The following is a 25,505-nucleotide window of genomic DNA, read 5'->3' as shown; positions in this document are numbered from 1 at the left end:
TTGAGATTTTTCTTGTTTTTTGATGAAGGCCTGTCTTGTTCTAAACATCCCTCTAAGAATTGCTTTTGCTGCATCCTGTAGATTTTGTATGATGTGTTTTCATTTTCATTTGTTTCAAGGTATTTTTAAATTTCCTCTCTAATTTCATTGTTGACCCATTAGTTTTTTTAATAGCATGTTGTTCAGCCTCCATGTAATTTTTTTTTTAACTTCTCATTTCTCTTTCTGTGGCATGCCATAGTGATTAGAAAATAATTTATGTCCTCTTAAATTTGTTGAGGATTGTTTGTGTCCTAGTATGTTGTCAAGCCTAGAGAATATTCCATGTGCACTTGAAAAAAATGTGTATTCTTTTTTTTTTTTTTTTTTGATGTAATGTCCTGAAAATATCAATTCAGTATAATTATTCTATTGTATCATTTAGGATCTCTGTTGCCTTATTGATTTTCATTCTGGAAAATCTGTCCATTGATGTGAGTGGGATGTTAAAATCTACTGTTGTGTTCCTGTCAGTTTCTCCCTTTATGTCTGCTAGAATTTTTTTATGTATATGGGTGGTCCTGTATTGGGTGCATATATGAATGAGTATAATATCCTCTTTATATATTTATCCTTTTATTATTATGTAGTGTCATTATTTATCTTCTTCTTTTTTTTTTTTTTTTGTCTTTTTAGAGTTGCACCCACGGCATATGGAGGTTCCCAGGCTAGGGGTGAATTGGAACTGTAGCCTCTGGCCTACACCACAGCCACAGCAATGCTAGATCCAAGCCGCGTCTGCAACCTACACCACAGCTCATGGCAATGCTGGATTTTTAACCCATTGATCCAGGCCAGGGATCGAACCCACAACGTCATGGTTCCTAGTCAGATTCATTTCTGCTGTGCCATGATGGGAACTCCTATCTTTCTTAATGACCTTTGTTTTCAAGTCTGTTTTGTCTGATATGAGTATTGCTAACCCTTTTTTCTTACCCTTTCCATTTGCATGAAATTTCTTTTTCCATCCTCTCATTTTCAATCTCTATGTGTCTTTTGCCATAAAGTGGTTCTCATGTAAGCAGCATATTGTAGGCTTGCTTTCTCTCTCTCTTAATCCAGTCTGCTGCTCTGTGTCTTTTTATTGGAGTATTTAGTCCATTGACTTTAAGGTAATTGTTTAATAGCTGTGTATTTATTGCCACTTTAAACCTTGTTTTCCGGTTGATTGTCTATTTCTCTGTTCTTTTTGTTTTTCCTTTGGTTTGATGATTTTCTTTTGTATGATGCTTGTGTCCTCTTTATTTTTTTGTGAATGTATTATATGTTTTTGATTTGCCATCACCTTGTTATTCAAGTATATTAATCCATTCCTATATCTACTTGTTTTGGACTGGTGGTTATACAGTCTCAAACTCAAACCAAAAAAAAAAAAAAAAAAAGGAGTTCCCACCGTGGCGCAGTGGAAACGAATCTGACTAGGAACCATGAGGTTGCAGGTTTGATCCCTGGCTTTGCTCAGTGGGTTAAGGATCCGGCATTGCTGTGGCTGTAGCATAGGCCTGGAGCTGTAGCTCCAATTGGACCCCTAGCTTGGGAACCGCCATATGCTGTGGGTGGGGCCCTAAAAAGACAAAAGACAAAAAATAAAAAAAACCCCAAACAGCACGTTCTTACTTTTCTCCCTACATTTTATGATTTTGATGTCCTCTTTTACATTTTCATGTTTATTCTTTTGCTGTTCATGGTAGCTGTCATTGCTTTCACTAAGATTTTTGGTTTTTTTAATTTGTGTACTGTCTCATTTAAGTGATTTACTTTCAAATTGTGATATTTCTCTTCCACATATATTCTTCTTTTCTATTTAGGGTAGATGTATTACTGTTTATTTTAGGATATGTTTAATATTGCTATATCCTTTTATTTTTTTGCTTGTCTGAGAAATTCTTTCTCCTTCTATTCTAAATGATAATACTGTGGGTAGAGTATACTAGGTTGTATTTTTTTCCTTTTCAAGACTTTGAATATATCCTCCCACTTCCTTATGGCTTCCAGCATTTCTGTAGGGAAATGAGCTGATTGCTGTATGGGGGATTCCCTTTTAATTAACTTTTTGTTTTTCTCTTTCTGCCTTTAGACTTTTCTCTTTATCTTTAATTTTTACCACTTTAATTATAATAAATCTTGGTGTGAGTCTCTTTGGGTTCATCTTGTTTGAGACCCTCTGTTTTCTGTTCTGTACCTGGATGTTTCCTTCTTTAGGTTTGCTAAGTTTTCAGCCATAATTTTTTTCAAATACCTTTTCAATCTCCTTTTCTCTTCTTCTCCTTCTTGGATTCCTATCGTGTGTAGATTGTCACGTTTCATATTATCCCATGGGTCTTGTATATTGCTTTTATATATATATTTTTCCATTTGTAATTCTGTCTGCTCTTCTGATTGGGTACTTTCCATTATTTTGTCTTCCAGATCAGTATTCGTTCTCCTGCATTATTTGGTTTGCTATTTATTGCCATTAGCTCAGCTTTCATCTCAGCAAATGAGTTTTCTGATTTTTCTTGGTTCCTCTTTAGTTTCCTAGTGCCTTTGATAATTTTTCCAGTATTTTTTGTTACCTCCTTTTTGAACTAGGAGTCTGTTAGATTGGAGAGGTTGTTTCATTGTTCTTTTGGGAAATTCTCTTGCTCTTTTAAATGGGAGTGGTTCCTCTGCTTCTTCATGTTACTTATGTTTCTCTTACTCTATGAGTTGAGGAGAAACAATTATTTACTCTGGTCTTGGAGAGCTATTTTATGTGGGAGCATCCCTGTGTAGCTTGCATGAGTCTAATATTTTTGGTGCAAGGGCTGTTTTAGTGTAGATGCCTGCTGCATTTTTCTTCATTGTACGCTGTCCATTATCTCCTTGATAGGGGGTGTGACTGGTGTTGTGGTGACCAGATCCTGCAGATATTGACTGGGGCCCCCTCTTTGCTCTGTAGTTGTCACAACTCTCTTGGGGGCAGGGTAGTAGTAAAAGTCCTCACTCACATCCATTTCTGTACTGTGGTGGTGTGAGGTGGCCAGGATTGGAGCATTCCTGCTGGGAGAGAAGACACTGAGTATTCCTCCTCCAGAGCTGTCTACCAGGGAGTGCACTCCGGGGTGTCACTTGTTACCTGTTGTGCATGCTCACAGAGTATAGTGTTGTTGGCACTGCCCTCAGCCCAGCTCAACTCTGGGAAGGCAGTCAACCAGCCCTGAGGCGCTATATGCACCAAGCCACCAGGGCAGATCTGTAGGCACAGAGCCACTTAAATCCAGTACCAAGACCACAGTAGTCACTCACCTGGACCTGCTGTAGAAGCTATGGAAACAGTACAGACCCAGGCCCCACCTTCGTGTATACACACCCACGAAACCCACAACTGTTAACTCGGGAACCACTTCAGCCACAGGAGCACCTCAAGTCCCATTGGATGTCCTGCAGGTGCTGAATTTACAGACACCCTGGTGGCTATGGCAGAAGTCCACAGATTGTGCACCCACAAGGATAGGTCTCAGATTTCAGCTCTCCTTCCTAAGTTGTGTGGCCCTTGGGGATTGGCTCTCATTTCAGCCTGGCACCACGTGTGGGCAACCTGCTGGTGTTTGGCGCTCTCCCAGAATTCATAGAGGTGGAGGGTGCCCCCTGTGAGCACGCTAAGAAAGAGGCTGCTATGGCAGGCCCCATCCCTCTCTTCTTGCCCTTTAGTAGTTGGGCTTTAGTGGTGGAATCATGCCTGCTATGAGCATCCCTAGAGTGAGACTGCCCTACTCCTCCCTTTGTGCATCTGTTAACAATGGCACTAAGTTTCCAGGGCAAACCTGGGCTCTTTCTCCATAACTTCCCCTGGTTTTGGCCCATACCACACTCCAGCTCCTCAAACTGTCTCTCTGCATAGCCAGCCACAGTCCTCTCCCTGGATCTGTCTTCTGAAGCCCAAGTTTTAGCACCCACCTGTCATGCACACCATCAGGTGTTCATCTCAGACTAGGGATTGCAATGAGGTGACAGGGACTGTTTACATTGGTCTCTCTCTGTACTGCCTGCTGCAAACTGGCTGCTGCACTCTCCTCTGCGTCTCTGAAGCTTCCTTTCTGTCCTGGATGATCTGGCCAATGAAGGGGCTTTGCAGGGTGAGGGAGCCTTTCTGCTTTCACCATTCCCACCCAGGGGTGCATTTTCTATGTAGACTCCTTTTTTTTCCCTTTTGTCCTGGCTGGTTATTTAGTGATTTTTCTTGTAATTTTGGTTGTTTGAGATCTTCTACCAGTGTTCAGTAGGTATTCTATGAGACTTTTTCCACATGTAGGTATACTTTTGATGTATTTCTGGGAGGAGGTGAGAGCTCCATGTCCTTCTGTTCCGCCATGTTGATTGGTATCCCATACTCATCTACTTCTAAATTCAGTATTTAAAATAGGCTGAATAAAAACTTTATGATCAGATTTTTTAAAAAATGTTAACTAACTTTTTTTTTTGTCTTTTCTAGGGCTGCACCTGCGACATATGGAGGTTCCCAGGCTAGGGGTCTAATCGGAGCCTAATCCATCAGCCTACCATCAGAGCCACAGCAATGTGGGATCTGAGCTGTGTCTGCGACCTACACCACAGCTCATGGCAATGCTGGGTCCTTAACCCACTGAGCGAGGCCAGGGATCGAACCCACAACCTCACGGTTCCTAGTCGGATTCATTAACCACTGAGCCATGACGGGAACTTGCTGAAAATGTTAACTTTTAAATGGGATAAGTCATCTGTTTTTTGATATTTAAATTATTGAATATTTAGCCAGTGAGAGCCTTTTCAACTGGTTCCTGTGTCCTCTTGACATGTTTTACCTTTGTTTGAGCATGTCCTTACTTTCTGGCAGTGTAGGACATTCCAGACTCTTCATATATTTTCCCAGCCCTAAAACTAACATCAGCCATTTCTTCAAAGACCTACGAACCCTTTTTGTGGAAAATGGTATTCAGAAACTAAGATCTGGGCACTAAATATGTTTTTTGCTACAGGGATGTTATTACTTCTAAGTTCTTTCAGTGGAAGGAGTTAGAAAATATGCATAGACATGTTTTTAAATGTGAAATCTGCTTTTATTTCTATATCTGTTTCTCTCTACATGTATGCATATGTATATACAGTGAAATCATTTGAAAACCCTTAACAAACAGAAAATTTTGAGGGATTTACAAGAAAAATATAGAAATTTATTTCATACTTATACATATATTTATACATGTCATAATATGTTTTTATGCACATTAATGTGTTTGTAACAGAACCATTGGAAACCCAATTTGCAGATAGTTTTGGTCATAAGTTTTTTATTTTATTTTTGTATTTTAAAAAATTGTGGTAAAATATACATAACAAAATTTACCATCAATGATTTTTTAGTGTACAGTTCAGAGGTATTAAGTACAGTGGTATGGTTGTGCTGCTCATACCATCATCCTGTCCACAGCTATCTTACAAAACTGTACCCATTAACAACAACTCTCTGTTCCTCTCCTCCCTTCCCCTTCCCAGTCTCTGCCAACCATCACTCTGTCTCTATGAATTTGACTACTCTAGGTACTGCATGTAAAGTGAAACATACAGTACTGTCCTTTTATTGCAGTGTTACTTCTTTTAGCATAATTTCCTCAAAGTTTATCCATCTGTCATGTGTGTCAGAATAATCTTTTTTTTTTTTTTTGGTTGCACCTGTGGCATATGCAGTTTCCTGGGACAGGAATCAAATCTGAACTCTGAGCTGCAGCTGCAGTCTATGCCACAGCTGCATCAATGCTGGAACCATAACCCACTCTTTAGGGTCAGGGATCGAACTCATGCCACTGCAGAGGCAATGCCAGATCCTTAACCTGCTACACCACAGCAGGAACTCCCAGAATTGCCTTTTTAAAAGCTTAATACTATTCCTATGTGTGTGTGTTTATGTATGTGTGACATTTGTTTCCATTCCTCTATCAATGGATTCTTGGGCTGCTTCTGCCTTTTGTGAATGGTAAATGATGCTCTTATGAATATGGGTGTGTATATACCTATTGATGTTCTTGGTTTCACTTCTTTTGGTTGTATATATAGAAGTGAAATTGCCTGATCAGTAGGCAGTTTTAACACTCATGGAAGGTCCTCTCTTTGTAAAACTTGTAAATTGAAATGGTAAGTTTAATTTGATTTTGCAACATAGATAGTGGTATATAACAGGAGGTTATAGACTTGACTAAGATTCCATGATGTCTCACTTTTTTTTTTTTTTTTTTTTTTTTTCCAGGGCCACACCACATATGGAGGTTCCCAGGCTAGGGGTCTAATTGGATCTGTAGTCCCTGGCCTACACCATAGCCACAGCAATGCCAGATCCCAGCCGTGTCCGTAACCTACACACCAAAGTTCATGGCAATGCCATGAACCTGCGTCCTCATGGTTACTAGTCAGATTCTTTTCCACTGAACCACGACGGGAACTCCTGATGTCTTGCTTTTTATGAAAACAACTCAAATACCACATTGAGTCAATTCTAAGTTATTTTGTAGTCTAGAGTTTTGCATGTGTGTTAATCAGGGTAGTTCTCTTCTTATTACATAAAATAGTATTTATACACTATCATAGCATTTAATGCTCATATCTCACTTTGTTTTAATTTAATTTAATTTTAATTTTAATTTTAATTTTTTAGGGCCATACCTGCAGCATATGGAAGTTCCCAGACAACATGTAAAATCAGAGCTACCGTCGCCAGCCTACATCACAGCCACAGCAACACTGGATCCAAGCTGTGTCTGCAGCCTACACCACAGCTCACAGCAACTGAATCCGTAATCTGCTGAGTGGGGCCAAGGATTGAATCCCCATCCTCATGGATACTAGTCAGGTTTGTTACTGCTGAACCACAATGGGAGCTCCATATTTCACTTTTAATGTAAGGTATTTTCTTAGCATTTTTATTGTTTCTGTTTAGCGAATTTTCTTTAGCAATTCTTCTAGGGTAGATAGGTCTGTTAGCAACACATCTCTTAGTTTCCTTCATCTGAAAATGTCTCAATTTCCCCATCATTCCTGAAGAATTTTTTTTTTTTTTTGCTTTTCAGGGCTGTACCCAAGCATGTGGAGGTTCCCAGACTAGAGGTCCAATCAGAGCTGTATCCGCTGGCCACACCACAGTATCACCACATCCGTGGTATGTCTGTGACCACACCACAGCTCATGGCAATACCAGATCCTTAACCCACTGAATGAGGCCAGGGATCAAACCTGCAACCTCATGGTTCCTAGTCAGATTCGTTTCCGCTGGGCCATGACAGGAACTCCCTGAAGGATATTTTTGCTGCATATGTAATTCTGAATTTTTTTCAGCACTTATAAAATATTGTACTTCTATAACCTCTGATGAGAAATACACTACATTTGAATTATTTTGTACTTATAGATGATATTTCTCTCCTGTTACTTTCAAAATCTTCCTCTTTGTCTTTAGCTTTCAAGGAGCTTGATTATGATGTATCTGTCTGTCTATATGGGTTTAACTCAGCTTCTTGAATATATAGTTTTATGTCTTTGCAAATTTGGTATGTTTTTAGCCATTACTACTTGGAGTACTTTTTCAAGTCCACCCTTTTACTCTTTTCTTTACAAGACTTGGGAGATACACATATTAGATCTTTCGTTATAGTCATACAGAGATTGATGTCTTTTTCTTTAAGTCTGTATTTTTTTCTTTATTGTTCAGATAAAGATTTCTGTTGTTCTTATCTTTAGGTCACTTGATTCTTGCCCCTGTTTTTTTTCATTCTGCTTTTGAGGTCACATAATGAGTTTTCATTTTAGTTACTGCATTTTAATCTGTTTCTTTACTGAGATTTTTCTGGAGGCACGTTGAGGGTAGGAAGTGCCTTGTTATAGCGAGGTTGAAGGTAGACATCTAGGCTTTTCTCTTGGGCTCTTATGATGGGGGTAGAGGTAGGCAATAGTTTTTTCTGTGATGTTTGGTTGGAGTAGTGTGACTAGTGTCTAATAAAAGTTTTCTGTTTTATGAGGCTGCTCCTTGCCAATCCTTCAGCTAAAGACAGTTTTTCCTTGGGCTTTTTTAGTGTGTGCTCACTTAGACCAGGATGTTTTAGGAAAAAAGAAATCTGAGGAGTTACCCACCATGTCCTTTGTTTCTTGGATCCTGAGATCCCTAGCCCATCTGTTTCCTCTCCACCATTCTGTGTCTTCTAACCTTTGTTTTACACATGATGTTTTTAGTTGTATTTAGCAGGAGTAGGGAGAAATACATACACTCCCTCATGTCCCAGAAATGGAAGTCCCAGATAAAGAGTAGAATATTGTGTGTGGCTCTAAGGCTATAAGTGACCTTAATTCTTTTTTAAACTAAATGAATTTAAAATTCTTTTAATTTCTTTTTTGAGGCTTTCACCATTCCTTCTGCCCTCTGTTTTTCCAAAAGTAGAAAAATCCTAGAAGTCAAAGTTATTATCATAAGTGTTCTCTATTTGAGATGTCTTTAGTCCCTTCACCTCTTTTCTTATGTAGTATTTACTCTTTTTTTTTTTTTTTTTTTTTTTTTTTTGTATTTTGTAGGGCCGCACCTGTGGTATATGGAGGTTCCCAGGCTAGGGGTCTAATTGGAGCTGTAGCCGACAGCCTTTGCCACAGCCACAGCAATGTGGGATCCGAGCTGCATCTGTGACCTACACCACAGCTCACAGCAACACCGGATCCTTAACCCACTGAGCGAGGCCAGGGATCGAACCCACAACCTCATGGTTCCTAGTCGGATTCATTAACCACTGAGCCACGACGGGAGCTCCGCTTATGTAGTACATTTAAATAGTCTTACTTCCTGTGAATATGCTGCAACTTATTTATCCATTGAAGCACATTTGGGATGTTTATAGTTTTGTGCTATTTTGAACAATGATTCTATAAACATTTCTGTACATGGCTTTTGTTACTTGGGTCAACAGTTCCTCTAGGAGATGGTGGATAGATGAATTGCCAGATAAATAAATAGATTTTCTTAGTGCTGTGGTTGGTGGATTGTAGGATAAACATATTTTCAAATTTATGGGTAACACCAAACTTTTCCCAAAGGGTTATGTCAGTTTATGGTTCCACTAATAGTGAGTGAGAGTTCTTGGTTTGAAGTGTCTTTTCTGCTTACTAATAATACTGCACACTAAAAAACAAAATTTCTTTGTCATCTAATCATTCTTTTCTGAGACTCTCCTATTCCTGTCTTTGCCCATTTTTTCTATTGGGTTGTCTTTTTTTGTAACTGATTTATGGAGTTTATTATTTTTCTGGGTTACCAGTCCTTTGTTAGTTATATTTCTTATAAATGTCCCTTCACAAGTTATTGCTTATTGTTTCACCCTTTTAATTTTGTAAAGATCAAGAACTCTTTAATCACTTTTTGTTTTCTTTTTGTGTGTGTGTGATTTTTCTTTCCTTTCCTTTCCTTTTTTCTTTTTCTTTTTCTTTTAAATGGCCACGCCTGTGGCATATGGAAGTTCTCAGACCAGGGGTTGAATCCATGCTATAGCAGCAATCTAAGCCACTGCAGTGACATTGCCAGATCCTTTGCCTGCTGAGCCACAAGGGAACTCCAGTGTGTTTCTTAATTTTGTAATTATATGTGATTTTCCAAATTATTTTTATTGATATTTAATTTAATATTTAATTTATTGATATTCTAATTTATTTTTTTATTGATAGTGAAAGAAAGTATTCTATATGATACCATTCTTTTGAAATTTGTTGAGAGTGGCTATATTATAATATAGCCCAGTAGCAGGTCAGTTTTTATGATGATTCTGCCTGTGCTTTAAAAATACATATTTGCAGAAGTTCCTGTTGTGACTCAGTGGTAATGAACCTGACTAGTATCCATGAGGATGCTGGTTGGATCCCTGGCCCTGCTCAGCAGTTTAAGGATCTGGTGTTTTCGTGGGCTGTGGTGTAGGTAGAAAATGTGGCTCAGATCTGGTGTTGCTGTGGCTATGGTGTAGGCTGGCAGCTGCAGGTCTGATTCCATCCATAGCCTGGGAACTTACATATGTTGCAGGTACAACCCTAAAAAAGAAAAAAAAAAAAACAAAAAATTTTGTGATTTTGATTTTTATTATTAGATTCTTTTCTAGGAATTCTGTTTGGTCCTTTAAAAAGCCTGCTAATTGCTAACATCTACTTATGAATTCAGAGTTTTTTTTTTTTTTTTTTTTTAATTTCTGGAAGCATGTTGTTTCTTTTATATTGTGGTTGGTAATTTCCATATTGAAACTTTTACAGGTGTCACCTGCTTCATTTTATTCTTTGCTTACTCTCGCTTACGGTGCCTTTATCCTTATGTATTTAGCGGGTTTTTTAAAATATAATTTCAAACTCTTCATTTGTCTTGTAATTATGAGAATAATTTTTATGAAAATTATTTGTGCTTTGGAATACAGATGGCTTCTTGCAAAAGAAAATTGTTATTGCTTCTGCCATGTACCTGTGAGTACTGCTATTCTAGAGCCATTTTCAAAGTAATTCTTAACTTGTGTTTTTTCACATCATTCAGATAGTGTGAATTGGGCCCGCAAATCAGCATGAGGGCCAGTCTGACTACACATTCTCAAGAATACCACCCCCACCCCATATTCCACTGCTGCTGCACTCCACTCCAAGTTGTTTTTTTGTTTTGTTTTTTGTCTTTTTAGAGCTACACCCATAGCATATGGAGATTCCCAGGCTAGGAGTTGAATTGGAGCTACAGCTGCCGGCCTACGCCACAGCCACAACAACGTGGGATCCAAGCCACGTCTGCGACCTATACGTCTGCTCATGGCAATGCCGGAACCATGCAATGCCGGAACCTTAGCTCACTGAACTAAGCCAGGAAACAAACCCACATCCTCAATGGATACTAGTCAGGTTCATTACCACTGAGCCACGACGGGAACTCCCACTCCAAGGTTTAAAACAGGCAGTCGTCTTTTTTTTTTTTTTTTTTTTTTTTTTTTTTTTTTTTGTCTTTTCTAGGGCCGCTCCTGCGGCATATGGAGGTTCCCAGGATAGGGGTCTAATCAGAGCTGTATCCACCGGCCTACACCAGAGCCACAGCAACACGGGATCTAAGCCACATCTGCGACCTACACCACAGCTCACGGCAATGCCAGATCCTTAACCCACTGAGCAAGGCCAGAGATGGAACCCGCAACCTCATGATTCCTAGTCAGATTCGTTTCCACTGTGCCATGACAGGAACTCCCAGGCAGTCCTCCTTTAGTCTCTAGAAAAAGAGATGTGGAAGAATAGTAGCATAGGCAAATGTCTTATTTTTAAATTAAACTTTTCATTTTGAGATAATTGTAGATTCACCTATAGTTGTGAGAATTAAAGAGAAATATCATGTACTCTACTCAGTTTCTCCTAATGGTAGTATCATATAAACTAAAGTACAGTGTAACATCAAGATGTTGGCATTGGAGTTCCTGCTGTGGTACAGTGGGTTAAGAGTCCTATTGCAGTAGCTTGGGTGGCTACAGAGGCACGGGTTTGATCCCTGACCTGGTGCAGTGGGTTAAGGATCTGGTGTTGCCATGGCTGTTGCATGGATTGCAGCTGTCGCTTAGATTCAGTCCCTGGCCTAGGTACTTTCCTATGCTGCAGGTGCAGGGGGAAAAAAGATGTTGGCACTGTACAGTCAAGATACAGAACGTTTTTCATTTTCACAAGGATCTCTCTTTTGGGGGGGGTGCTTTGTAGGGCCACATGTGTGGCGTATGAAGGGTACTAGTCAAGGGGTTGAATCAGATCTACAGCAGCTGGCTTACGCCACAGCCACGCCAGATCTGAGCCGTGTCTGCGACTTATACCACAGCTCACAGCAACGCTGTATCCTTAACCCATTGAGTGAGGCCAGGGATCAAACCCAAAACTTCATGGTTCCTACATGGTTCCTAGTCAGATTTGTTTCCACTGCAGCAACAAGGGGAACTCCAAGGATCTCTCATTTTGCCCTTTTATTACCACACTGACTTGCTTCCCACTCCCAGCCCCTCTTTAATCCCTAGCAATCGTTAATCTCTTTTACATTTCTATACTCACTTAAAAAATGTTCTTTGAAAAAGGAGTCTTGGGAGTTCCTCTTGTGGTGCAGCAGAAATGAATCCAACTAATATCCATGAGGATGCAGGTTCAATCCCTGGCCTCGCTCACTGGGTTGTGGATCCGGCGTTACTGTGAGCTGTGGTGTAGGTCTCAGATGTGGCTCAGATCCTTCATTGCTGAGGCTGTGGCAGCTGTAGCTCCTATTTCACCCCTAGCCTGGGAACTTCCATGTGCTGTAGGTGTGGTGTCTAAAAAGACCAAAAAAAAAAAAAAAAAAGGAGTCTTACTGTATGCAACCTTTGGATTTGGCTTTTTATACTTAATATATAAAATTTTTGTAGGTACATTCAGATATTACATATATCAATAGTTTATTCCTGTTATTAATGTCCATGGTATGGATATACCAGTTTTTTTAACCCAGTTAGCTGTTAAAGGACATCTGGATTATTAGCAGTTTTTGGATATTATGAATAGAGCTGTTATAAATTTCATGTATGGACTTTTGTGTGAACATAATTCTTCATTTCTCTGTGATAATGTTGAAGAATGTAGTTGCTGGGTTGTATGGTAGTTGCATATTTAGTTTTTTCAGAAATTTTCATATGGTTTTCTAGAATAGCTGTACCATTTTTACATTCCCAGCAGGAAAGTATGAGAGATCCAGTTTTTTGGCATCCTTGCCAGCATTTGGTGTTGCCACTATTTTTAATTTTAGCCATTCTGATAGATGTGTGGTAGTATCTCATTGTGGTTTAATTTGTATTTGTCTAATGGCTGTCTTTTCATGTGCTGATTTGCCATCTGTTCATGTCCTTCATTGAAATGTTTCTAATGATTTTTGCTTATGTTTGCTTTTTATTGTTACGTTTTCAGAGTTCTTTATAGTATAGTATAGATACTAGTCCTTTGTCGATTATGTGGTTTGAAATATTTTCTCCCGTTTAGTAACTTGTCTTTTCATTCCTGACAGAGTCTTTGCAAAGTAGACATTTTCAATTTTGTTGAACAGTTTTTCCTTTTGTAAATCGTGCCTTTTGGAGTTCAAAAGGAAATGAATCCAACTAGGAACCATGAGGTTTTGGGTTCGATCTCTGGCCTCGCTCAGTGGGTTAAGTATCTGGCATTGCCGTGAGCTGTGGTGGTAGGTTGCAGATGTGGCTCGGATCTGGCGTTGCTGTCGCTCTGACGTAGGCCAGCAGAAACAGCTCCAATTAGAGCCTGGGAACCTCTGTATGCCGCAGGTGCAGCCCTATAAAGGACAAGACAAGACACCATCAAACTCCTGGAAGAGAACAGAGGCAAAACGTTCTCTGACATCAACCTCATGAATATTTTCTCAGGTCATTCCCCAAGGCAACAGAAATAAGAGCAAAAATAAACCAATGGGACCTAATGAAACTGACAAGCTTTTGCACAGCAAGAAGAAAACAAAAAGACAACTTACAGAATGGGAGAAAATAGTTTCAAATGGTGCAACAGACAAGGGCTTAATCTCTAGAATATACAACCAACTTATACAGCTCAATAGCAAAAAAGCCAACAACCCAATGGAAAAATGGGCAAAAGACCTGAATAGACATTTCTCCAAGGAAGATGTACAGATGGCCAACAAGTACATGAAACAATGCTCATCATCTTTGATTATTAGAGAAATGCAAATCAAAACTACCATGAGATACCACCTCATACCAGTCAGAATGGCCATCATTAATTAAGTCCACAAATAACAAGTCCTAGAGGGATTGTGGAGAAAAGGGAACCCTCCTGCACTGTTGGTGGGAATATAAGCTGGTACAGCCACTATGGAGAACAGTATGGAGGTACCTTAGAAATCTATACATAGAACTACCATATGACCCAGCAGTCCCACTCTTGGGCATACATCTGGACAAAACTCTCCTTAAAAAAGACACATGCACCCTCATGTTCATTGCAGCTCTATTCACAATAGTCAAGACATGGAATCAACCAAAATGTCCATCGACAGATGATTGGATTAGGAAGATGTGGTATATGTACACAATGGAATACTACTCAGCCATAAAAAAGAACAACATAATGCCGTTTGCAGCAACATGGATAGAACTAGAGACTCTCGTACTGAGTGAAATCAGTCAGAAAGAGAAAGACAAATACCATATGATATCACTTATAACTGGAATCTAATATATAGCATAAATGAATGTTTCTACAGAAAAGAAAATCATAGACTTGGAGAATATACTTGTGACTGCCCAGGGGGAGAGGGAGGGAATGAGAGGAATCGGGAGCTTGGGGTTAACAGATGCAAACTATTGCTCTTGGAATGGAGTAGCAGTGAGATCCTGCTATGTAGCATTGAGAACTGTGTCTAGATACTTCGCAACACAACAATGGGAGGAAAAAGTATGTATACATGTATATGTAACTTGGTTCCCATGCTATATAGCAGGAAAAAATAAATGAATAAATAAATGAAAAAAAAATCATTTGGGCATATCCGTGTTGAATCTCTACCTTGTTCCATTGATCTCTGTGTTGTCCCTCTACCAATACCGTGTAGTCTTGATTACTGTCACTGTCTAGTAATTCCTAAAACTGAGTAGACTGATTCCTCTCACTTTATCTTTTTAGCTAGTTTGGTTCCTTTGCCTTTTCATATACATTTTGGAATAATCTTGTCTGTATTTTCAAAACACCATGCTGGGCTTTTGATTGGACTTGTTTTAAAACTTGTATTTTTAGGGAGTTCCCTCGTGGCTCAGTGGTTAAGGATTTGGCATTGTCACTGCTATGACTTTGGTTACAGCTATAGTGGTAAGGGTTTGATCTCTGGCCCTGGGAAATTCCATGTGTCATGAGTATGGCCAAAACAAACAGAAGCAAATCTGTATTTTTTTAAACTTGTATTTTTACTTGGAAAGAACTGATACCTTTACTATTTTGAGTCTTCCAGTGTGAAAATACATTATATCTCACCACTTATTTAGATCTTCTGTTATCCTGTATGAGCATAGAATACATAAATTATATGATTTCACTTCCTCTAAATTTGAAATTTGTTTTATGGCCTGGAATATGGCCTGTCTTGGAATATGTTCCAAATGCATCTGAAGAGAATGCATATGCTATTCTTTTTGGTGGGAATGTTTTACAAATGGTGATTAGATACTGTTAGTTGATGGTACTTTTTTTTTTTTTTCTGTGATCTTGCTCATTTTCTGTGTAGTTGTTATAGCAGTTGTAGAGAGAGAGGTATTAGAGTCTCCTAATAATTGTAGATTTATTTAATTCTTTGAGTTATAGAAATTTTGGCTTCACATATTTTGCAGCTCTGTTTGGTTCAATCACATTTAGGATTGCTGTGCCTTCTTAATGGATGGACCTTTTTATCATTATAACTATCTTTGATAGTTTTCTTAGTTCTGAGGTCACTTTAACTAATATTAATTAAAAAAAATTTTTTTTTGGCCCCAACCATGGCATGTGGAAGCTCCCAGGCCAGGGATTGAATCTGTGTTGCAATTGTGACCCACATCATACCTGTGGCAATTCTGGCTCCTTAACCTGCTGTGCCGCAAGGGAACTTCCTAACTAATATAAATGTTTTAAATTAGCTTTTTTTTGACTGATGATTTCATGGAATGTTTTCCCCTCCTTTACTTTCATAGTAAGTATCTTATGTGAAATATATCTTATATGTAAATTTAAGATATTTCATGTGTATCATATATTTGACATAATATGTATTATTTATGTGTATATATCTTTGTATGTGTAGGTGTGTGTTTCTTAGAGACAGCATATAGTTTTTTTGTTTTGTTTTGTTTTAGGGCCACACCTGCAGCATATGGAAGTTCCCAGGCTAGGGATTGAATCAGAACTATAGCTGCCAGCCTATACCATGGCCACAGCCAGGTTTGATCTGTGTCTGTGATCAACACTACAGCTTACCGCAACACCAGATCCTTAGCCCACTCAGCAAGGCCAGGGATTGAACCTGCATCTTCATGGATACTAGTTGGATTTGTTACCACTGCACCACCATAGGTTTGAGACATCATATAGTTTTAATTTACTCTCCCAAATCTTTTAATTGGTGTAATTAGGTCATTTATATTTAACGTAATGTTAGAACATATGTCTGCCATTTTATTTTCTGTTTATTTTTTGGTTTTCATTTTTCTCTTGTCTTACTTTCCTGTGTGTTATTTCCGTATTTGAAAAAATTCAGTTATTTTTTTATAATTTATAATTATAAAATTTATTTTTTATAATTTATAATTACCCATAGTGATTTTGATTATATCCTTTTATAATAGCTTTTTTAGTGGTTCCTCTGTTCATTTATATCAGTTTATCATAGTCTACTGGTGTCATTATTTTACCAGTTTAATTGAAGTGAAGAAACATTACCTCCTTCTGTGTATCATTAACCTCTCCTATTTGCAATTGTATTAAATATTTCCTCTACATGTATTTATAACCACATTAAGCAGTCTCTTCATTTTAATTTCAATAGTCAAACATTTAATAAAAACTCAAGAGGAGACGAAAAGTGTATTTAGCCATATTTTGCTGTGTTATTTTTTCTTTCCTGGTGTTCTAAAATTCCCTTTTATCATTTCCTTTTTGTTTAGAGAATTTCCTATAGCTGTTTCTCTAGGGTATTTCTCTTGGAGACAGATTCTTTTAGTTTACCTTTATCTGAGCATGTCTTAAATTCTGCTTGGTTACTAAAGTAATTTCTGGGTCTTTTTTTTTTTTTTTTTTTTTTTTTTTTTGCATGTGTGTGTGTGCACGCACTCGTGCGTGTGTGCTTTTTAGGGCTGCACCTATGGCATGTGGAAGTTCCCAGGCTAGGGGTCAGATGGGAACTACAGCTGCTGGCCTACACCACCACAACAGCAACTTCAGATCCCCAACCCACTGAGAGAGGCCAGGGGTCGAACCCATATCCTCATGGATACAGCAACACAAGGTCCGAGTTGCATCTGCAGCTGTACCACAGCCCACAGCAATGTTGGATCCTTAACCCAGTGAGCGAGGCCAAGGATCAAACCCGAAACCTCATGGTTACTAGTTGGATTCGTTTCCACTGAGACACTCTGGGAACTCCCCTTGTTTTGTTTTGTTTTGTTTTGCTTTTTAGGACTGCACCCTTGGCATATGGAAGTTCCTAGGCTAGGGGTCGAATCAGAACTATAGCTGCCAGCCTACGCCACAGCCACAGCAATATGGGATGGGAGCCGCATCTGTGACCTACACCACAGTTCATGGTAGTGTCAGATCCCTGACCCACTGAGTGAGGCCAGAAAACCTGCATCCTCATGGATACTAGTTGGATTCATTTCCGATGTGCCACAACAGGAGCTCCTCTGGATCATTCTTGAAGGGCATTTTTTTGATTGTAGGATTCTAAGTTAACAGTGATTTTCTGTGAGCACCTGAAAAAATCTTAAGCAACTTCCTTCTGGTCTTCTTGGTGTCTGATAAGAAAGTTGTCCTACTTTATAGTCTCTCTGTGTGTGTTTGTGTGTGTGTGAGAGAGAGCGATTTTTTTCCCCCCACTTTATCTCATTTTTGATAGTTTCTATTGCTGTGTCTTCAAATGCTTTTAATCTTTTTTGGGGGAGAGTCATTTTAAAGTTTTATTGAACTATAGTTGACTTACAACATTGTGATAATTTCTGCTGTACAGCAAAGTGATTCAGTTATACATGTACACAATATTCATTCTCTTTCATTTTCTTTTCCCACATAGATTGTTACAGAATATTGGGTAGAGTTCTCTGTGCTATATACAGCAGGTGCTTTTAGTCTTTTGTTCAGTGGTACCTAATCTGTTAATACTGTCCAGTGTACATTTCATTGCAGACATTATACTTTTCATCTCTAAAAATTTCAGTTGAAGCTTTCATGTATCTTTCATGTTTTCCCTTTATAGACTTTTCTGTACCTTCTTGAAATAATAGAATATTGACTTTTTGTATTCTTGTCTACTAATTCTATCATCTGTATCATATCTGGATCAGTTTTGATTGTTTGATTTTTTTCCCTAGTTATGGGTCTTCATTTCCAATTTTTATGCATGCCTTTTTATTTTGGATTGGTTGCCAGACACTGAGTTTTACATTGCTGGGTGCTGAATATTTTTTATTTTCATAGATATTCTTGAGCTTTGTTCACTCATAAAGCTATTTTACTTGTAAACATTTTGATCCTTTTGAGACTTGCTTTTAAAAAGTTTTGTGAAATGGGACCAGGATAGCCTTTACACTAGGCCTAATTTGGTCCCACTACTGAGACAGTACTTCTCTGAATACTTTTACCTGATGCCTGTGTACTATGAAATTTTTTTTTCTCACTCTAGCTGGTGAGCTCCAGGGATTCTTTCCTGTGATTCTTTCCACTGCCTCAGGTAGTTTCACATGTATATGCTGATGAGCTGAGCACTCGAGGAGGAACACTGCAGAACTCTGGAGCGTGCCATTTGCACAGCTTTCTTCTCTTTAGTATTCTGCATGGTAAATTCTAGCTGAATTGACCCACTTGCACTTTCAACCTCATCTCTTCAACTCGTGGAGATTGCTGAACTCTAGCTAGATTTTCTCTCCCTGCACTGCAGCCTGGAGGTAGCTTATTTTGTTTATATTTTCACAGGGATCACTGTCTTGTGTTGCCTGTTGTTTAGTAGTATTTCAAAACTATTGTTTCATGTATTTTGTCCTTTTTTTTTTTTTCCTAGTTTATGTGGGGAGGGTAAACCCAGTCTGCTATTTCATCTTGCCTCATAGTGGAAGTTTTTTGGAGTTACCAATAAACAAGTAAATTATAAACATTTGAGCAAAGCTAGACTGGGACATCTTGTTCTGCTCTGCTAGGCATCAGTTGGGACATCTAAAAGGCTGGGGGCTGGAATCATTTCACTACTTCTTCGTATGTACGGTGGTTGATACCAGTTGCCAGATGGGATCTCATTTGGCTGTGGCTGAAATATCTACACATGACCTCTACATGTGGCTGCTTGGCTACTGTACAGCATAGTGGCCAGGTTCCAAAGGTAAGCATCTGAGAGTCAGGAGGAAGCTGTACTGCCTTTTGTAGCCCAGCCTTGAAAGTCATGTTGTGAATAGCACAAGGTCAGTAGGGCTGGTCCATATTTAAAAGGACTGAGGAGTTCCCATCATGGCACAGTGGTTAATGAATCTGTCTAGGAACCATGAGGTTGTGGGTTCGATCCCTGAACTCGCTCAGTGGGTTAAGGATCCAGTGTTGCTGTGAGATGTGGTGTAGGTTGAAGACGCGGCTCAGATCCTGCGTTGCTGTGGCTCTGGTGTAGGCCGGCAGCTACAACTCCGATTAGACGCCTAGCCTGGGAACCTCCATATGCTGCGGGTGTGGCCCTAGAAAAGACAAAAAATAAATAAGAAGGACCGAAATTACACTCCCGTTCTTGCTTGGAGGCATGTCAGAGCATCTGTGGACACATATTAAAGCTAACACAGTGATGTTTGAGCCAAAGAAGGTAAAGATATTTAAAGGAAGAGCTTCCCAGCTGTGGTGTACAGAAATACAAAGACTGAGGCTGGTAGATACCTGGTAGATTTATTTACTGTTGAGTTCCTCCTGTACAGTGTCAAATTCTTGAAGAGTAAGTAGCAGTGAGTTGTAGTTTAATTCTTATTTTGAGGAAGAGGTAGCCTTTTAGCCCCCTATATCAAAAATTTTAAAAATCAGTGCATAACTTATGATTTAGTAATTCTTTCTTTGGGAACTAATCTTCAGATAAAATATTATACACATAAGCAAAGCTGTAGTGAAAGTTTGAAGGTGTCTAAATGCCCATTAATAGCTGATTAGTTAAATGAATTTGCACATGTAATGAAACATTGCAGTTTTTAAACTAAATATTTTGGCCAAGAAAGATTGGGTCAGTATGAGGGAAAAGGAGCAAAATTCAATGATAGTGTTCAGATCAGCTATACTTTAATAATAATAATTTAAAAAGGGTGGTGATACAAAATACAAAAAAAAAAAGGAAAGAAAAAGGGCATTTATCTATTGAAAATAGTCTTTATAGAAACTAATAATCTCCAGTGTTTTTGAGTTTGCAGATTGTTATTCATTAACATTTATTGGTAACAACTAAAAAATGTAAATATTAAATAAACAAATGATAGTGTTCAGAATGATCCTTTTTGGTTTATAATCATTATGTAATATATGCATAAAATGGAGAGGGATCTGATAGGATATATATCAGATTGTTAATAATTGCTGTAGGGGTTATTTTAGAGTTGCTTGTCAAAAAACTAGGAGTTCCTGCTGTGGGGCAACAGGATCGACTGTGTCTCTGCAGTGGCGGAGATGTAGGTTTGATTCCTGGCCCATCATAGTGGGTTAAGGATCTGGCATTGCTGCAGCTGTGACATAGGTTGCAGCTCCAGCTCAGATTCAGTCCCTCACCTGGGTGTTCCATATGCCTCAGGACAACTGAAAAAAAAAAAAAAAAACCCAAAGAACTATGTATTACTGTTATGATAGAAATATTTCTATTGTAAAAGCAAATAATGTAAAATTTTTTATTGATGTAGAATAGTATCTAATAGTAATTAAAAAGCACCTTTTAAAGCAATATATTGGTTTCTTTTCATTAAACAAGGTAGAGGAAAACAAAATATGTACAGAAAAAGTGTTGTAAAATCAAGATTTTTTAAGGATTACCTCTTTTTTTTTCTTTACTAGCTATTTTTTATTGTAAAATAAAATACAGGAAAGTTTCATGACATTTTGTTGGATAACAAACTCTAGCCATTTTGGTCATTCCAGAGAAAGGCACAGAAAGGGGTTCATGCCACTGCCTGGTCTGGGGCTTGTATACACTATTCTTATTGCCATCTCATTGTGGGTCTTAATTAAGGGATTATTTATTGACTGTAGGTTATCTTTATTTTTATATTTTCTTAATTAGTTGAAGTAAGCTTGTCTTAAAATATGGAGGAGATTTATAATAAAGCAAAATAGCTGTAAGGGGTAATGTTAAGTAGCTTTACTTTAAGAATATTCATCATGTGAAAAATCCACATTTATAAACTAGCAAAATCAGGGATCTTTTGGTTTCTTTTCAGAGTTTCTTTAATGGTCTCAAAATAGTGACTTAGAAAGACAAATACTGTATGATCTTACTTATATGTGAAGTCCAAAAAACTGAACTCATAGCAGCAGAGAACAGATGGGTAGTTGCCAGAGGTGGGGGATGGGAGTTGGGGAAACAGGTGAAGGTGGCCAAGAGGTACAAACTTCCAGTTATAAGATAAATAAGTTCTGGGAGTTCCCGTCATGGCTCATTGGTTAACGAATCCAACTAGGAACCATGAGGTTGCTGGTTCGGTCCCTGGCCTTGCTCAGTGTGGGTTAAGGATCTGGTGTTGGCGTGAGCTGTGGTATAGACTGCAGATGCGGCTTGGATCCTGCGTTGCTATGGCTGTGGCATAGGCTCCGATTCGACCCCTAGCCTGGGAACCTCCATATGCCACTGGTGCGGCCCTAGAAAGGGCAAAAAGACAAAAAAAAAAAAAAAAAAAGTTCTGAATGTAATATATAATGTAGTGACTGTAGTTAACAGTACTATATTGTATATTTGAAAGTTGCTAAGAGAATAGAACTTAAAAGTTCTCATCACAAAGACAAAAACATTTTTAACTGTGTGAGATGATGGGTGTTAACTAAACTTATTGTAATTAATCATTTTGCAATATATATATTGCCAGTGTTGTACGTTAATTATATCTCAATAAAACAGAAAATATGTGACTTAGAACATTTGATTTACACACAGTTCTTCAGCTACAACTCTGTTAAATGTTGTTTTCCATGTTAATATTCTTCTTTATTACATAACATTGGTTTTATAACCTTACAAGAATAATTGAGGCCTAAGATTAAAATTATGGGACGTTCCATTGTGGCTCTGCGGGTTAAGTATCTGATATTGCTGCCAGCCAATGGCACAGGTTGCACTGCGGCACGGGTTTGCTCCCTGGCCCAAGAACTTCCACATGCCATGAGTGCAGCCAACAAACAATTACACATATATTTTGTGAATAAAATTATAGATGATGCGATAATACTTTAATTCATAATATTTTGTTGCAAAAATGTATATAGGTTAATTTTTCTCATTTCAATGTCTTAGCCTCTTCATTTTGGAGAAATAATTTGAAATTCATTTTGTTCTTATATACCATAGGATGTGTTTTGGAGATGCAGACAAAATATCTTTGATGAAATGAAGAAGAAATTTTTACAGGTAGACTGCTGATATAATTGCTTTAGTGTGATAATCAGCAGAGCAAGTAACAGCATGTTAGTATTTTTATTTGATAACAAGGCATGTCTTAAGTTTTATGCTTGTTTGGCTATTTTAGTTCTACCTATTTTAATAATAAGTCACCTATATGTCTGATAGTCCTTTGTTTTTAATAAGTAAATTAGGTGGAAAGCTGATATAAAAACTGTGGAACCATTTGTTTTGACTTTTGGGTATGCTAGTTATCTATTTTTTACAGAAATATTTATTTTCTGAAATACTAGTAGTGCTTGAATTAAGTCATTTAATGATTTATAGAATCAAAACCTAGAAATCTTATTTGAAGAATTAAAACTGTTACTTTCCTGACAGTCTGTATGCACTACAAACTAAGCATTCCTGTAATGAAGCATCCCATTCTGACCTTTAGTTAATGCCTCATTTTTCTCAGGTTCCTTTACGTGTAAGTTCAGGGTTCTTATTTAATCTCTTCTGTCTTCTCCAGGTGATCTGTGGCAAGAAACCACTTAGAGAAAGATCATGGGGCATTAGCATTTGCCCTGGTTGGGGTGAAGTGGAGGGAGGATCTTAAAAATAAAAGAATGTTCTTTTTTTTTTCATGTAAGTTAGGACGACTCCCAACAGTACCCTAGGAATTGTTACTTATTAAGGTAAAAGTGCACAATCTGAATGTGGCTGATAAAATTTAATACATTTCAATCAGCAAAAGTATTTACACCATTATTTGTTTCTTTTTAAATCTATAGTAGTATATTAACCATGAACTGTGTATATCCAGAAGGCCTAATTTCTTAGCTCATAGTAGTTCCTATACCAAGGAGTAGATAAAATGGGCACTGTGTGTGTGTGTGTGTGTGTGTGTGTGTGTGTGTGTGTATTTTTAAATTTACAACCGTAATCTTATCATTTGTAATAACATTGAAAGGAACAAAGTCTTGAGAGAAAAATGGGTTGACTGTTAAATTTTGAGGTAAAGCAGTCCCTCTATAATGTTTTAAAATTCTTCGTATTATATTTTTTTCTTAGAAAAATCTTAGTCTTGTTAACTTTAAATTTCGTTTGTTTTCTGCATGCTAATGCCATTCTAAATATATGCATTAATTATACACCTCATTTTGTCTTTTTTAATAAGAAATGCCTAGTATTTTTTTTTTATAAAACAAAAATTATGATATTAACTTCAGAGAACTCAGATTTGAACTTAAAATTGTTAGGAATGCCAAGGAAAGGGAACAAGATGACCTAAGAGTCACATACGCCTTTAGTAAGCTCTGAGATTCCGTACAGCCATCTGTGCTAGATGTTCTAGCAGTGACCCTACCATCTTTAGAACAAAAAATGTGTTCTCAGTGTTTTTATCCCAATATGTTTTACCTTTTGTAAATAAACTGTCATTTTTGTTCGTTTTGTTTTTTTTTCAAGGATTCTTTTTCAGACTTCTAGTGCTAGGAAATCTGGCTTTGTTTCTGCAGTGAGCACAGACAAATAAAAAGCACTGTTTTAGCATATAGTGTCATATAACTACTGTTGACTTTCCCCTATTCTCAGAAGTGTGGTATTGCTGTGAGTTACCCACAAAATAAGTAGTTTTAATTTTATACCTTTTCATAATTGGCTAGATTTCCTGTATAGAGAACATTATGCTCTGGGCTCACCTAAGATATATTAAATATTTCTCCAGTAGAATATGCTTTAGGCTTTTGTAATGCTTTGTACTTATTTTCTCTTGCCTGCTTTCTCCTATTTATTATATAACTTTTTTTCATTCAAAGATTGTGCTCCTTTCCCTAAATCATGATATGTCTTCAGATGCCTTACCTTAATGTTATAGTACTTAAATTAACAAACACCCCCACCCAGCTAACACCACTGTCAACACATTCTTCCCAACTATCACTTACATATGCTTAAATGTATTTAGGTATGTTTTTGTTATCTATTATTATGGAACAGCCTACCCCAAAACTTAGTGGCTTAAAACTGCTAGTTTATTTGCTCACAATTTTATGGAATGGGATTTGGGCAAAGGCTCAGCCAGTGAGTTTTTCTGTTCCACATGGCATCATCTGGGATCATTACTTGGCTACATTTGGCTGGTGACTGGCTCTGGACGGCATGTCTAAGGCTTTTCTCACTCATCAAGCAGCCAGGTGCTCCACTAAGTGGCCACTTTCTCTCTGTATGGATTGTTCGGATTTTAACACAGTGTGGTGGTCCCAGGGCAAAGGGATATCTTTTGCCTGGCTGGCTTATAAAAGGGGAACAGTCCAAGAGATGCAGAAGCAGAACTTTCTTGCTTTAAATCACACAGTATCACTTATATCATATTCTGTTGCCCCTAGTTGGTTACAAGGCCGGCCCAGATTCATGGGAAGAGATAAAAGAAAGAGTGGGAAAGAATTTTTAGCCATGTTTAGTTCACCTCAAGATGATTTTGTTTTTTTGCTTTAGTCACAAGTAGGGCCAATCACAGGTAGAACTCCAAAGAAATTAAGAAGAAAGATAACATTCCTGTTTTCCCAATTCTAAGAAATAATTTTTATTAACATTTAAGTATTTTAGAAATCTGTATGCTTAATATAATATTGTAGAGTTTTTTTTCTCTTGAAAAGCTATAATGAAATTATTGTTGGTACACCTTATGGATGAAATGTTAAAATTGAAAAAAAAAATTTTTTCTTAATAGTTCCGAAATTGGAAAGGAGGGGGAGGAGAAAGAGATTGCCTTAGTATAATTAGTGTTGGCAATAGTGGTAGCACAAATTTAGATGTAGTCCATGGAAAACAGCCACATGCTAGATTAAATTAGGACTAAAATAGGGGCCAGAAGGTTGAGTATAAAGTAATATTTACATGTGGCTAGCTTAGACCTTTAAAGAAGAGCAGAGCTTTCCATTTATTTAAATTATCCTAGAATTGAATTTAAGAGTAATAGGGGATTGGCTCAGAAATTCTTCTTATGGGAATCTTAGGGAAACAGAGGAGCATACATATAGGTATTTATCACAAAACTATTTCTCAAGTGTAATAAAGTCTAGCCTAAGAGGCAGTAAAATAAAATTGATGGAACAAATTATTATTAATTTAT

The 25,505-nt window shown here is 37.8% G+C and overlaps 1 protein-coding gene across 3 annotated transcripts in view; it reads left to right on the top strand.

Annotated features, from left to right (window-relative positions):
- Positions 1-25,505, top strand: part of USP47 (ubiquitin specific peptidase 47) — a 134,732-nt gene that overhangs the window by 24,099 nt on the left and 85,128 nt on the right. Inside the window, exon 2 of one of the 3 annotated variants that reach the window (XM_021083315.1) lies at positions 22,337-22,396. The exons of the other annotated variants lie outside the window; for them this stretch is intronic. Coding sequence (XP_020938974.1) covers positions 22,337-22,396 — 60 coding nt within the window. The remainder of the gene's footprint in view (positions 1-22,336; positions 22,397-25,505) is intronic. 3 annotated transcript variants of the gene reach the window in all.

Source organism: Sus scrofa, chromosome 2, assembly GCF_000003025.6.
Source record: "Sus scrofa isolate TJ Tabasco breed Duroc chromosome 2, Sscrofa11.1, whole genome shotgun sequence".
Classification (NCBI taxonomy): Eukaryota; Metazoa; Chordata; class Mammalia; order Artiodactyla; family Suidae; genus Sus; species Sus scrofa.
This window is presented reverse-complemented; position numbering and strand designations above follow the sequence as displayed.